This window comes from Myxocyprinus asiaticus, chromosome 12 (genome assembly GCF_019703515.2).
Source record: "Myxocyprinus asiaticus isolate MX2 ecotype Aquarium Trade chromosome 12, UBuf_Myxa_2, whole genome shotgun sequence".
Classification (NCBI taxonomy): Eukaryota; Metazoa; Chordata; class Actinopteri; order Cypriniformes; family Catostomidae; genus Myxocyprinus; species Myxocyprinus asiaticus.
In genome coordinates this window covers 27,195,532-27,210,716 of record NC_059355.1, presented here as the reverse complement: position 1 = coordinate 27,210,716, position 15,185 = coordinate 27,195,532, and the positions used below count along the sequence as shown (strand labels likewise).

At 37.4% G+C, this 15,185-nt stretch overlaps 1 protein-coding gene across 20 annotated transcripts in view; it reads left to right on the top strand.

Annotated features, from left to right (window-relative positions):
• Positions 1–14,379, top strand: part of LOC127449388 (leucine-rich repeat-containing protein 7-like) — a 191,177-nt gene extending 176,798 nt beyond the window's left edge. For 6 of the 20 annotated variants that reach the window (XM_051712762.1, XM_051712761.1, XM_051712760.1 and 3 more), the window contains 9 exons: positions 642–753; positions 1,186–1,366; positions 3,693–5,409; positions 7,023–7,172; positions 8,813–8,938; positions 10,152–10,382; positions 11,789–11,881; positions 12,865–12,939; positions 13,784–14,379. In XM_051712762.1, the coding sequence (XP_051568722.1) occupies positions 642–753; positions 1,186–1,366; positions 3,693–5,409; positions 7,023–7,172; positions 8,813–8,938; positions 10,152–10,382; positions 11,789–11,881; positions 12,865–12,939; positions 13,784–14,026 (2,928 nt within the window). In that variant the 3' untranslated portion in view covers positions 14,027–14,379. Of the gene's footprint in view, positions 1–641; positions 754–1,185; positions 1,367–3,692; positions 5,410–7,022; positions 7,173–8,812; positions 8,939–10,151; positions 10,383–11,788; positions 11,882–12,864; positions 12,940–13,667 lie in introns of all 20 variants that reach the window. The other 14 variants (XM_051712777.1, XM_051712773.1, XM_051712775.1 and 11 more) reach the window with 9 other exon arrangements.
• The last annotated feature ends 806 nt before the right edge of the window (positions 14,380–15,185 follow it).

Below are 15,185 nucleotides of genomic sequence, written 5' to 3'. Positions count from 1 at the left end.
TTAGTTTTGTTGAACCTGGAGGTCATTTGGGGCCAGTGACATAACTGTCACTGTAATGTAATAAGGGATGGAAAAAGTATGGAAAAATATGCGGATGAGTGATTCATCCCTGTAAGTCTTTAACCTTACAAAACCTATATATTAGCTACATTTTACAGGTTTAACCTTTCTACATTAAAAAAAAAAAATGTCTGTACATTCTGGCTATTCTGATTCTTTCTAAACATGTTTTTAAACAAAATTATGTTAATTTAAAGCTGTTAGCCTGTCAAATAAAGTTTTATCTAATATGCAATAAGGCAAACAGATTTTCTTATATTCTACATTGATGATTTTTCAACCATCTACAGTGTTTGTATTATCAACATTTATTGATTTAATTGTCAATTTTGATATTTGAAAATAAATGATTTTTATTTACATTTATTTGATTTGTGACCATAAATCAGATTACAAATGATGGTCACTTTTAATACTGTTAATACTAACAGTTTGTGTACTCTGATTAGACCTGAGAAACTGGGTTTTTAAATAAGAGATTTTAATTCGATTGCAGGAAAACACACCCCAGTGTTCCTGGTTTTTCAGTCATTTTATGTAGTTTTTTAATTTAATGAGAATTTGATCCTTGTTTTTTACAGGACTCCATGGGAGGCTCCCCTAATGATATCCGCATTTCTGACATGAGGCCAACTTTGGTAGAGCCTCCTATGTACAAGCCAAAGGTTGTGTTGCTGGGCAAGGAAAAGAAAGGTTGGTGAGACAGTATAAGCTAAAAAAGGTAGTTGAACCTACACTCAAGAGTTCATCTTTCTAGGTTTATTTTATTATTGTCTTTTACTTGTTCTTATGTTTATCAGCTCTATTCGCTCAGAATCTTAACTGGCATTAGAGATCATTTAACTTTTATGTTAGCTGCCTCAAGGATTTTTTATATTTTTCAAGAAATTCCCTATTTCTCTATTGCTGTTTCTAACTAAAGATAAAATCTGTTGTTCTGTAGTACCGTTCATTGTATTGTGCATTTGAACTGGGGAACACTGCAGAATAATTAATTGTTGTGTGAAACACAAGAATTGGGGTTTATGCTGTGACAAAAATAGACCTATTGTTCTTGCAATTAAATTATTTTACCTTATTTTACACAGTGAATCCTCACCAACCTTGTTTTTTAAATGCATTTAGAGTCCACCGATGAGTCTGAGCCAGAGAAAATTCATTGTTTGAACAACAGTGGATCGTCTGCCACTTATTCCGACTACTCACCTTCCCAGGGATCATCTGGTTCCTCAAATCCACCAGGAAATGTCGGTAATCTGCAAACTTCTGGGAAAGAGGGCCCATCACAGACTCACTGGACCAACAGGTTGGCAACAATTTCATCACTGCCACTATTTATTAATATAAACTAATAGACCATCTGTCCACTCATACAGTATGTTATGACAGTTGATCCATTAGTTTAGTTGTCCATCTTAAAGACTTTTGGGTGGCCCAAAACTGATTTGCGAGAGTAGTGTTTTGATATAATCAGACTAATATCTGCCAATAGTCCAGATTCATTTTTATAATAAATCATGTTTACTGGGGTATTATGTCAAAAATTTGCTTTCATTTGATTAGGGATTAAAAATTCCTAAATCCTCATCCCAAAACTTTGTTTAATTTCAGGTTTAAATTAAAAAAGTAATCCCATATTTTTAATGTGGTCTCAGAATTTTGGACCCCACTAAACAGTATACTATGCTGCTTCAAGTGGGGCTTCCATTGCAGTGTAAAGACTGCTCTAGATAGGCAAATCTAATCAGAGTTTATTTGATTAAAGGGGAATGCAGAGGTGTCTCGTACGCCATTCATGGTGTTGTTATTACCTTTTTTATTATACTGAAGGTGCTTTTTACATTTCTTTAAATATTAAAATGAATTCATTCAAAAAAAAAAAGTCATTGATAGCAGTATGACTCTTGCTATCATCATCAATAAAGTGCAACTTTAAAACTGCACTAGAGTTAAAATCCTTCTGCAGTGAAAATGTTGCTCTCAGAAAAGGTTTTATTAAATTAGTACTGCTCAACAACTTCAAATAATCCTGTTCAGAAGAGCTCTTTGAGAGATATCTGTTTTGAGAACCTTGCAGAAGTATTAAATGGGCAAAATTTTATAAACATTGAAAATGTGTTTGATTAGCATTGCAGTTCAGTCTACCACTGTGATATTACAGGACTTGTCTTACTTCTCAGCACTTTATGTTATTCAAATACAAATTAGAAGACATAGTATATTGAGAGAGTTGGAGGCACAGGTTTTGCAATATTTGGTCCCCAACATTGCATTATTCAAAACTTGTTTGCTTCTGCATCAGCTAAAATAAAACATAATACAAACAGCAAAAGGTGGTCATTCATAGTAACATATTATTTCACAAAGTATAATGATATTTTTTTCTGGGTAGCCGAATTTGTTTTTAATGTTTACACAAAGGATGACATTCCACTAATATCCCAAACCTGCAATATTGCCATTGTGCCCTTGAGCAAAGTACTTATTCTCAAGTTACTCAAGGGGCATTATGCCTACAGTTAGTGTATTGTAAATCACTTTGGATGAAAAATAGCAATAGCAAGCAACAAGCACATGAGCGAATTTGAACTGACTTATGGTATTAAATTAAAGGGTTAGTTCACCCAAAAATGAAAATTCATCTCATTCATCTAATCATTTACTCACCCTCATGCCATCCCAGGTGTGTATGACTTTCTTTCTTCAGCAGAACACATTTGAAAATACTGTATCTTAGTTCAGTACATCCATAAAATGCAAGCGAATGGTGATCAGACTTTTGAAGCTCCAAAAAGATCAGACATTCAGCATAAACGTCATCCATATAACACTTAAATAAATGTCTTCTGAAGTGACACGACCACTTTTGGTGTAAAAAAAGATTCATATTTAAGTACTTTTTAACTATTAAGCATTGCTTCCGGTCAGCAACAGTATGCGCGTGTGACGTAATCATGTTGGCATTTTTACGTGAGAACTGACGTATGTGCGACACACCCGGAAGAGCAGCAATTTTTACAACTGAGTTGGAGGAACGCTGTACAGAAGCTTCGTTGGTTTTGGTTTAGATCTGTATTTGAATCTGTTTGTTTACTCACAATGGTGCATTTGTGTGCTTATCCTGGATGTCTCAACCAAGAGAAAAATATGAGATTATGTCTATAACATGCCAACTACAATTCATCACACGAGAGACCGCGTGAACTCAGTGCTCTCGTAAATGAGTATACTGCTGCTGACCGGAAGGGATAGTTTATAGTTAAAGTACTGAAATACTGATCTTTGTCACACCAAAAGACAAAAGAACTGTACCACTTTAGAAGACATTAATTTAACCACTGGAGTCGTATGGATGAGGTTTATGCTGACTGTCTGTGATTTTTGGAGTTTCAAAGGTCTAATCACCATTCACTTGCATTTTAAGGACCTACTGAGATATTTTTCTACTTTTCTTCAAATGTGTTCAGCTGAAGAAAGAAAGTCATACACACCTGGGATGGCATGAGAGTGAGTAAATGATGAGAGAATTTTCAATTTTGGGTGAATTATCCCTTTAAGTTGGTGAACTTTGATTATTTCCATGTAGTGCCTGGATAAAATCTCAGATGTATTTTATCTGGATATCTTAACAGGCTGGCTCAGTCTTTCCCAAAGCCCATTGAAACCAAGCCCCTTCTGAGCCAGAGGGCAACACCACCTTCAAGCACGCTGCAGCAGCGAGGTGAGAGGCGACCACTCAGTGACACTTTCGACAGCTGGAACGATGCCCCCCACTACGATAACACAGGTTTTGTCGCAGAGGAGACACCTCTTAATACCCCAAGCAGCAGTGCTGGCAACCCCATGCTGGGCTCCAAGCCCCGGAGTGCCTCAACAGCACATGGGCGAAGGCCTCTCATGAGACAAGAGCGCATCGTGGGAGTTCCCTTAGAGCTCGACCAATCGCAACACACTTTCCACACAGTTCGTAACACCCCTGAAACTGAAGTGCCTCCTCCCTCTAACCCCTGGCAGAACTGGACGAGGACTCCCAGTCCCTTCGAGGACAGGACAGCTTTCCCTTCCAAGCTGGAAATTACTCCAGCTAACAGCCCCAACCCTGACCGCAAGGACTTCGAACAGGAGATAGGAGCACTACCCAGCACTTTTCCATCAACAAGAAACTGGGGGTTTCTTGATTCCACAGACTCAGGGATGGGACGAGGTCATCCCAACCTTTTTTCACATGTTCAGGGTGGAAAAGAACCAAACAAAGGAAGCACTTTGGTTGTTAGCAAGAGTTCTGAGAGACTTTCGCCAATGATGAAGGAGGTCAAAGCAAAATTTAAGAAATCACAGAGCATAGATGAAATTGATACTGGATCCTACAAGGTTTACAGCATCCCCTTGGACAACTACAGTTCTAGCATAGAAAATCAGGGAAGTGTTGATAGAGCAGACCTCCCTTTACCTCTGGAACAGAGCATGTCCCGAAGCCAATCAGCTCCCATGCTGGACGATGATCTGGATGGCTACGGTTTGAATAAAAGCTCTCAGCAGCAGAAGCCTGCCATCCCAAAGAAAGTTTACCATTTTGACCAAAGCTTCAACCCACAAGGAGCCATGGATCTTATGAAAGGAGAGAGGAGAGTTCCTCCGCCATTCCCCAACACCCCTGAATATGTCAACCAACCTGGCAAGATGTTGCCAAAGGAGCTTGTAAGCCCAAGGGGCTACCGGGGCTATTCACCAATGGAACAGATGTTTTCATTTTCTCAATCCACTGTCACTGATGATGCTGTTAATTCCCAGCTCTCTGGCCAGCCCCAGTGTTCCAGGCCAGGATTCCTGCGGCGAGCTGATTCTCTGGTAAGTTCAACAGAGATGGCATTATTCCGCAGAGTAGCTGAGAACCAGGAGCTCCAGCTAGCTGAGCACTATAACAGGCCACAACAGATCAAGAGCATGCTCGAACAACAGAACAGCCTGTCTACCATTTCTGACACACAGTTCCACAAAAGAAATGGTAGGTATGAAGAAGATTATTCATCTTATCAAGAGACCAAAAAGCCCATCATGGGTTACCCCACCAAGAGTCTGACGCAACGCCGCCCCCTGTCTGCAAGGAGCTACAGCACAGAGACATATGGGGCATCTCAGGCAAGGCCAGTGTCTGCCCGACCCACCATGGCTGCACTGCTGGAAAAAATGCCTTCAGATTACAATCATATTGCATGCACTGAGAAGAGCCCTGAAGCTGATATGAAGTTGAGACCTGTTCCTCAAAAACAAGAGGACATAAGCTCCAAAATGCCAGTAGATTGGAGACAACAACTACTTAGACACATAGAAGCAAAGAGGCTAGACCGGGTGAGTAAGCAAGCTTGATCGTACGTTGCTATATTTCTGTTGACAATTTTATGACTCATGATTATAAGAATATACAGAACTTTGCCTGATTTACAGCTTCTACAAAAGTCTTTGTTAGCTTGGATATATAAAATGATATAACCCCCAAAGTTTTTCAAATAAATAAATTATATCACTCTCATGTTTACTGGTAATAATTGAGATCTCAGTAATGAGTTGATACCTCAGTGCAATATTAGAATATACGCTTAATATGATTTTATAATAAAAAGGCCTATATTACTGTATTATTTCAATATCTACAACTTGTTGTGTTTGTTTTAAATATTAGGGACATACTAAATGACACTAATTATTGTATAGCCAAATGAACAGTTGGGTGAATTTCAATTAAACTCTCAGGAAATGTCCAGGTCATATTTCACCCCAAAATAAAAAATATATATATATCAAAAATTAATTTATATTGCAATAAGAAAATTAAGCTTTTTTTTTTATTTATTTTATTTATTTATTTTTTAGGACCATTAAGATTTTTTTTGTTTTTTTTTTTGTTTACATTTTGCATTTTCTTGAAAATCAAGCACACACCTCTCAAATATCAGTCCTTATTTCTGTAATATATATATGTTCTGTGGATGGAAATGCCTTGTTGATGAGAAAGGTCAACGGAGAATGGCCAGACTGGTTCAAGCTGACAGAAAGGCTACAGTAACTCAGATAACCACTCTGTAGAATTGTAGTGAACAGAATAGCATCTCAGAATGCACAACATGTCAAACCTTGAAGCAGATGGGCTACAACAGCAGAAGACCACATCGGGTTCCACCTCTGTCAGCCAAGAACAGAAAGCTGAGGCCGCAGTGGGCATAAGCTCGCCAAATCTGGACAGTTGAAGACTGTAAAAATGTAGCCTGGTCTGATGAATAATGATTTATGCTGAGGCACACAGATGGTAGGGTCTGTTTACTTCAATGAATTTAATTTATGTTATGCAAATCATTGTGTCCAAACAGGATCATTTTCATTACTCTACTATAGAAATAAGAATGAGATTTTTATTTGTATTACAGTAATGAGATTTTTTATTTTATTTTTATTATTATTATTGCATTTCGATAATGAGATTTGGGGGAAAGTGTTTAATTGTCATGAAAATAGTTGTCACAATGCAAGAAATCTTAATGGTACTAAAAATAGATTTCATGCTGTAGGTTTTATTATGCAAAATGTATTCTTTGGATTTGGGGGTGAAATATGACCAGGACATTTCTTCGTGAGATTCAGACAGTTAAGTACATGCAACGTTTTGTGACGTGCAGTTAGGTGGTGAGCCTTTCTTTCTGTGTTTGTGGAACACAATACTACAGCATACTTCATTGTTCACAAAATTTTGTCACATTTGCACTCTGCTGTTGAGACTATTATGCAAATGCAATTGCTGTGTATCTCTAATGTGTCATGTTAGCAGTAATGTTGTTCTGTTTGTCAAGCTTACTCACTCTGTTACAGCGGTGTGTGTGGTGCAGTGCAGTGTACCCCCCCCCCACCTTTGACCTTTATGTGTGACACACCCATTCACTCATGTCATGTGGTTGTTTCCCTCCAATCAGAGTGCTGTCCTTAAGCACAACACAGTAAACTTCGGCATGCTGTACTCTGGAGGCTATGCTGCACCGCATGCCAGCAGAAGCATGACAATAAACTTTTACAATAACACAAAGCATGAAAACCAAACAACTCAGTGGCTACCTCTACCAAATGTGAGTATGAAGCAACTTCAGCCCCAGTTTCAGCATGAAGAAGTAACATTTATATGAACATTTATATATTTTAAAGATCTCTCCTTGAAGACCCTCTTTTTAAAGCCTCTGCTTTAACTTCTAAAACAATGGTAATATAATAATTTTGCCAGCTAATATACAGTAGAATAGTCTCTCTAAAAGCAATTAAAGATCTCATGAAATGGATGATGTGCACAGTTTACTTTTCTGTGTTGACATATTTCCTATTGAAACAGGAAGTTTCTGATTTCATGGGGTCTTTAGGCAGGCCATCTAGCACATTTCACAGTTAACCACAAATGTAACCCTTCACCTGCTCTGAGTTCCAGGCTAGACACTGTCTCTCACTGTAATGTAAAACATATTTAGGTGTTTTCTGTTGTATGTGCTCAGTCTTTGTGTTTAGTCTGCGCTAGAGTTGTCCTCTGTACTCAACTCACAGAACAAGGCATTCTTTGTCAGACAACAAAGATGCTGACAAATTATGAAATTACCAGCCTGATCTCATGCAAATTACATGACTGTGGCAAAATGTTTGCCAATGACATTACGTGGTTCATTTCACAAATCATGGCAGTTCTGAGTTGAAATGTCCACTGAGTCACACTAAAAGCAAGTTAAATATGATGCTCTAAGGTTAATACTCTGTCGAGTTTTAAACAACAAAACCTACCTCCCTACCCTAAACCTAATGATACTTTTGACTCACTTGCTGACTCTTTATGCTCTTCTGGACTTGTATCCCGGTCCTTCGTGTTACAAGTGCAACACTCTACCAGATGAGCTATCGTTCAACTTGATCGCACTTGAATAAACTCATAAATGTGGTTGGTTATGTAATGCAAACATTAAAATATATCGCCTTACAAGTCATGTGCTATAGTAAAAGTGTCATAAGATAGCATTCGGTGAGGAACAGAGCGAAAAATAATTGTTTATGAACTGATAATGTGCCGTTTTACTCGTGATTTGTGTGAAAGTGAAGAAAAGTCTTGGTTGTAGTGTCTCTAGTGTTTATTTCACATAGAAGCTGCTGTAATTTGTACAAGAGTCATGTAAAAATAATTTTACAAAAATTGAGGTATAGTAAAATAGTTCTATGAGACCAGGTTAGAAATTACTTCTTGTTGCATCTCTCCCTCCCTCTTATATACACTTAACTTGCAATCAAACATTTAAAATGATGCTTTGACTCTTTTGAATCTTTTCATTGAATCGATTGATCCAGTTCACAATCTGACAGATTCATTTAAAAATCAGACTGATCCAATTCTCGTGTTCAACACATTCAATGATCCTGTCGCAGCGGTTCTCGATTTAACAGCTCAATGGAAAGAAAGATGATCAGTGAATATGTCTAACATTTCGATCTGTTCCTCACATATCACTTCAGAGGACTTGAAATTTAGCATACAATTCATATGGACCACTGCAGTCCTCATTTACTTTCATTATGTGGAAAACAAAATGGCTAGGACACTCTTGAAAATTTCAGCTGATAATTACAATTTTAAGGGAGTGTCTTAAAAACAAAAACAAGCACATAGCAGTATCATTTCAGACCACTGTTCTGAAAACTGCTTGCATCACAAGTTGCTGACAGCACTATATCATTACAGACACCTTCACAACAGAGCAATATTTTAGATAATGGACAAGAGGTGGTTTCCCCAACTAGCCAGTGGGCCCCATATTCACTGGGTCGAAGAGATGTGCCACCAGAGAACATGAACGTCATGAAAAAGGTATAGTTGATTTTTTGATAACAGCGATTGTTTTGTATTTTTCCGATGACACTGATTGGTCATAGCACACGTAATAAAAAACAAAATATTTAGATAAATCCAAATATATAAGTAATTGGAAAGTACAGAGAGACTCAATTACATCTTTATATACAATATGTTGAATGGGAGTGGGTCATCACTGTGATCTATTTTAGCGTGATTTCTGTGTCCATGGTAAGTGCAACTTTTATGATTGGTGGATCTCTCCTCAGGATTATGGGTTGTGTAGTTCTTCACTGGGAATTTAGCAATCGATTCCATTGATTCCGATTGATTTTTTTCAAATTATGTTTTTATGAAGCTTAAAAATAACACTGACTTGTGGCTTTTACAGAAGCATATACTGTATCTTCATCACTTAACAATCTTGAAGCTCATCGGAGGTCTATGGAGAATTAAATGTTTATTTCCGGAACTCTATAGTTGCGCTCTAATTAGTTCTTTATTTTTAGCTGTGCAAGAACAAGAAATGTTACATTTACATCCCGTCCAGGAAACTGAATGAACAATACAATGTAAAAAGTCTTAACTGGTCATAGATAAATAAGGTAAATAGTCAACAATTATGGTAAAACTTTCTCACTGCTAAAATGGTCCTGTTTCTTTTATAAGCCATGCTGATCTGAAGTGATTCATTGCATTTGTCTGGATCTCATTATACTTTTATTGTTTCCACGATACATTTTTTAGAAAGACACCCACACGTCTAGAAGTATTAAACCCTGTCATGCTCAACTCTTTAGTTTCCTTTGGCTCAACCTATTCTCTGTGAGATATACATCTCTGTTATATCATGATTGCCATGTTAATTTTTTCAAATTCCAAGGTTAATTACTACCTGCTGTCGTGATTTTTTTCACAATACTGTGTTCCTGCTTGGTCTCCTTAGCAACCTCAGTCTGTCAGTGAATGTCTTAAGGTTGTCACTCAATACTGTGGGAAATTTTGCTTTTGATGAAAGTATGAGCATGACATACTTAGTGCTATGAAAAATTTAAGTGAAAATTATATTAATACATCTAATAGTGAAAACAGCAAGTCATTAGCAGTCCTGTATAGTTGATACATCTGGTTTTGTTTTTCAAGTACTGATATAGAAGCACTTGCTTGAATGAAAATTATATGACCTTGACTTTACATTATCATATAATTGCCTGGTGTTTGCCCACAGCCTGGCGTTCACAATTCCCATCAACAACAAACTATGATGATGGCCTCAGCCAACACAGCCCACCGGACGGCACGAGACCAGCAGTATGAGGGGGCCATCAACAAGGTATCTATTCAGCAGTACCAGTCACCTCTGCCTATGCCCATTACCACCACCAGCCCCCGGCCACAGAGTGCCCGCTGCTTCATCCAGACTAAAGGCCAGAAGAGTATGGATGGCTTTCCAGAGCAGGTACTATTGATCTCACAGAGTTTAACTGAACCCCATTGGACCCCAAAACATTGTTAGAAATTGTACAATAGTATGTACATGCAAATAAAGGTGTAACTATTACTAAATAAATGGATATATTAACTAAATTTGCATTTCCTGAAGAAAATATCAGTACTTGCAAGGCTGCCTAAGAATAGCGTTAGGGGCCATTCAAAAAGAATAGATTTTTGTCCGTCTGCGCTGTTAGACAGACGTCTTTGACCATTGCGCTGTGTCTTGCTGTTTATTAAGCATTTTGCACAGGAGCGCCATGCTTTAAGGATGCATTTACAAACGTTTCTCAAGACAGCTGCATTCTGTTCCATTCGTTGTTCTGTCTAGCTTTTTTTAATACCCTAATGCATTTGGTCTGAATGCCACTTAAAGTTTTAGGTGAGCTTAGGTTTTATACTTTGATTCTGTATAAACGTAAATCTGCATCAGAGGCTCTTCACCATTTCCATGAGACTTATGACATTAAACATGGGTCTTGTTGTCTCTACACACAAGAATCACTATATAGTCACTGTGTAGTGTAAAGGTGGCTATAAATGGTGAAATATATGGAAGGAAGAAAATTTAAATCGCAAATCAGTATGCATATATTGCAATGATGCCTTTGTTGTTACATTTTTGTTGAATGCTGTACATTCTATCAATGTATATCAATGGAAGATTTTTTACTTTTTTTCTTTACATCTTAAACTTAAGGCTGAAACTTTCTACACCTCATAGTTGGATGGGAGTCTAGCTGTTTGAGTTGAATTAATTGCAGAAGTTTAATACTTAGGGTTTAAAATAGTCACATGGGCAATCGACATCCGGGTGTTCATGTACCCTGAAATCGACCCCATTCTGCTGAATTCCTCAAAACAATGGTGAGGGCAATTTGGAGGTTACGTTTTCAATCTAAAATTAAATTTGTAATCTGCTGACGGTGAGGTTTAGGGTTGGAGTTTGGGTTATGGGTTAATGTTAGTAAAATAGAAGCATTCCTGTGACTGTGCTAAAACATTTACAACTAAAAATACAACTAGATTGTGGCTCCACTCTGGGGGCATTTCACCAGGAATTCATAAGCAGTCAATTAAAAGTACTACTTCCAGCTTCAGCCACTAGGCGCAGTGGTTTGAATTTTGGTAAGCACAAACCGATTTTAGCAGCGGAACTTTCAACATACAGTCACGATCAGTCTTTAGGGCTTTAGAATAAACCCTTAACCAGAATGTTTGAAGAATATCAACACAGTGCTGCCTTGCAAGCACTCTAATAATTTGTTTAGTCTAGTTTCATGTTAACCATGTTAAGAAAAACTGAAGTACTCATTCTTTCAAATGTTCAGGGTGCTATGATTACTGAATCTTATGTTTTCTGGTTGCTGATAGCTCTGTGTAAGAATTGAGAAGAACCCTGGCCTTGGTTTCAGCATCTCAGGGGGAATCAGTGGACAGGGGAACCCCTTCAAGCCGTCGGATATGGTAAGACCATTTCTGTTTCATTTACAATGTGTTTTGAAGGATCAAGAACAATGTGATTGTTTATACCAGCATTTAATTCTTTAAATGGAACAAATTCAAAGATATCTCCATTCAGTTAGTAGTGTTTTATAGAAGTGTGTCTCTCTGTAGTGTTTCCATGGAAACATGCGCTACTGCAATGCACAATCTTGCACACCAGCTGACTGCATTACCTTTTAACCTGTTCATTTCTTGGCAACATTTGGTAATAGTTCAAACAAAATGTAGCCTAATTTCAGTGTTTTGTGTCTGAAATAGTGCTGATATTCATCCAGTACATGCACAAAAGATATTATTTATCTGTTTCATGTGTTATTAGGTTTAAGTCATGAATGTATTAATTCCGTATTGTATTTAGATTAGAAAATGTGTGCAGTTCTTTTTTCCATAAGGTTTTCAAATAGCGTAAATATTGCTTGTGTTATGTACTGAATCCCTGTGAGCCCTAAGGAAATTATGTAAAGTTTGTTGGACTCTCAATATGTGGCACCAATAATCAGACTTCATATGTGTGCTATATGGCACACACTGATGGGTCCCACATGTAATTTATCTCTATATGCTTTATAATCTCTGCCTTGATAAAAGCATAAAAACACTGCCATCTCTAATGGATCCTTTAGCTAAAAATAAACAAATTAAAAAATTAATTTGTTGTGTTTTGGCATTGTTATTTATACTTATTTGCATTTACTGTATTTTTGAAAGTCCTACCTTCATACCATCATCACCCTTGATAATAGAATAATTGTAGCAAGTACTCACAAGTAACCTCGTCTTTGTGCTATATTTTTAAGCAATATAGCATGCACAATATCTACTTCATTTATTACCTTTGAACTTTTGGAAAAGACAGAAAGAAAGAAAAATCCAGAGGTAAAGGCAAAGATTCTAAACCATAGTTACCATGTGGTTCCTAATCTCATATCACTTTTGACTTATAGGGTATCTTTGTTACTAGGGTACAGCCTGATGGACCTGCCTCCAATGTTCTTCGACCAGGGGACAAAATTCTGAAGGTAACACTGTTCTCCATCATGCTGTCCCACAAGTTGCGACAATGCATCCACCGCCACATTGCCAGTGGAGGGCTTTGCATGTGGCATTTAGTATCCAGTGTGTGTGTGTATGTGTCCCAAACAAGTGAGCATGGACTTGTTATGTTTGCCCAACTTTGACATGCATAATTGTCCTCTCTGATTTCAAAGTACAGATTGTTGTTCCATTCAAGCTGCCACATGTCTTTTTGAAGTGGTCTTATAACTATTAGTCAAATTAATGAAATGGCATGCAATGATATTTAAGGATTTCACATTGAATTATGAATTGTATTACTGATATACTATAGAATGAACTATAGAACTCTATCTAAACTTGCCATAATTTTAACTTTGTGAGGTGGATTGAATCTGGTCTTTCTCACCTCACAAATGGTTGACCAGCTCATATAGTTTGTCTTAGGATAGTAAGTACATTTACATAAAGAAATAGAAGAATTCCCTGTTGGCACAACACTATCATAGGCCAACTTGTCATTCAGACAGTGACAATGTCTCTTGAGCCAATACAAAATGCCTTGCATTGCTGCCTTACTATATAGGAGCAATCCAAGCTCTGTGTGCCTAAATAACTCTATGGGAAGTGGAAGCCCTCAATAGTCATTGGGCTGTCTTTGGTTTTATATGTTGCTGTCAGTGTATACCACTAGAATCCTCTCTGCTGAAAGCAGGCCTTTCTCTTTCCACAGATCCAGAGTTAACTGAGGAACAGTCTCTCTAAAGACCAGCTTCTTTTCACCTTCTCTCCTTTACAGCATGTCCTCCTCCTCTACCCATGTGCATCTCTCTTTTTTCTCCCTCACAGTGTACTGTATACCTCTTTATCCTCCTTGAGCTAGGCCTGTTCCCAGCCCTCCTGTGCTGCCGTGCCTGCTCCCTGCCTCTTCCTTCCTTCTCCCAGGTCACTTTGTTTACCATGTGCTTCATTCTTGCATTGCAGGCCAATGGACATAGTTTCTTACACATGGAGCATGAAACTGCAGTGTCTCTTCTGAAGAATTTCCCGAAAACTGTGGACTTGGTAATCTTAAGGGAGAGCACAATATAAATATTTTTATAGCTTAAAGACTTCTCACCCAGATGGAATACAGGAACTTGTACATCATCTTTTTATCTAGGAACAATTTTGCCAATTGCTGGACCAATGGCAAATTCCAGTGCCAAATGTATAAAGGACATATCTAATAACGGTACATATGGCTTACACATTATACACAAACATACACTGGTTAAAATCCTTCGTTGATGTTGTTGATATTCTTCTTTATCTCAGCCTGTGGCTGTAAGTGGGTGCATTTTTTTCCCTGCTTATTTATATGCCGTATTATTTTGTACCTACTTTTTCCTAGCAGCTTTTAGTTTAATCTTGGAGCATGAAAGTACATCTGCTTTTAAAGATATTTACCCACCATAACACTGCCTCAACTTTGTAAATGCCTTGTGTAAATATATACATTTACAACTACAATGTGATAAGAGCGTACAATGTGAACGAAAGAGACATTGATGATTTTTCTAATGTTCTCCAAGTTTTTATAACATTTAGAAGAGCTTTTATCATTCTCATGAAAATGGCAATTTATTGGGGAGGGGGAGGGATCTCCCCTTTTAATCTTGGTAAATGGTAAGATTCTATATTCTGTATTTGTATAAATCAAATCAGAAAAAAAAAAGACTCCCCAAGCAGTATCGATTCCTTTTTGTGGGCTTTCTTGCAGCACCCTCTATTGGTTAATGCAGATATAAAGTATTCATGAGTTGTTCCTAGCTCAGATCCAGGTGGGTCTTATTCATTTGCTAGGTAATGTGAATGTACATTAACATGTTATATGAATTCCCACATACATTAGATTACTGCCAGAAAATGCATTCTGACATGTGGAAGTTTATTGGCAACCCAGAGAACTATACGAAAACATGTGCTTTCATATCTCTCATACTTCAAAGTTTTTTTAGTGGAAAACGAAGGCAAAAAACTTAATTCCAGTTGCCTATAGCTTTGTTGTTGTTCCGCTACTTTAAGGTTATTTAATCATTTTTGTATGGAATAACAAAGGGAATTCCTGTAACAATGAAGCTAGATAAAAGATACACATGTAAGGCTTTACTGATTATAGCATGCTTTCACTTTTAAACCTGTTGAATTAGGAAGCTTATGAGGGGTCTTTGTGTTTTGGACAAACTGTTTTGACATAATCATTGCTTTA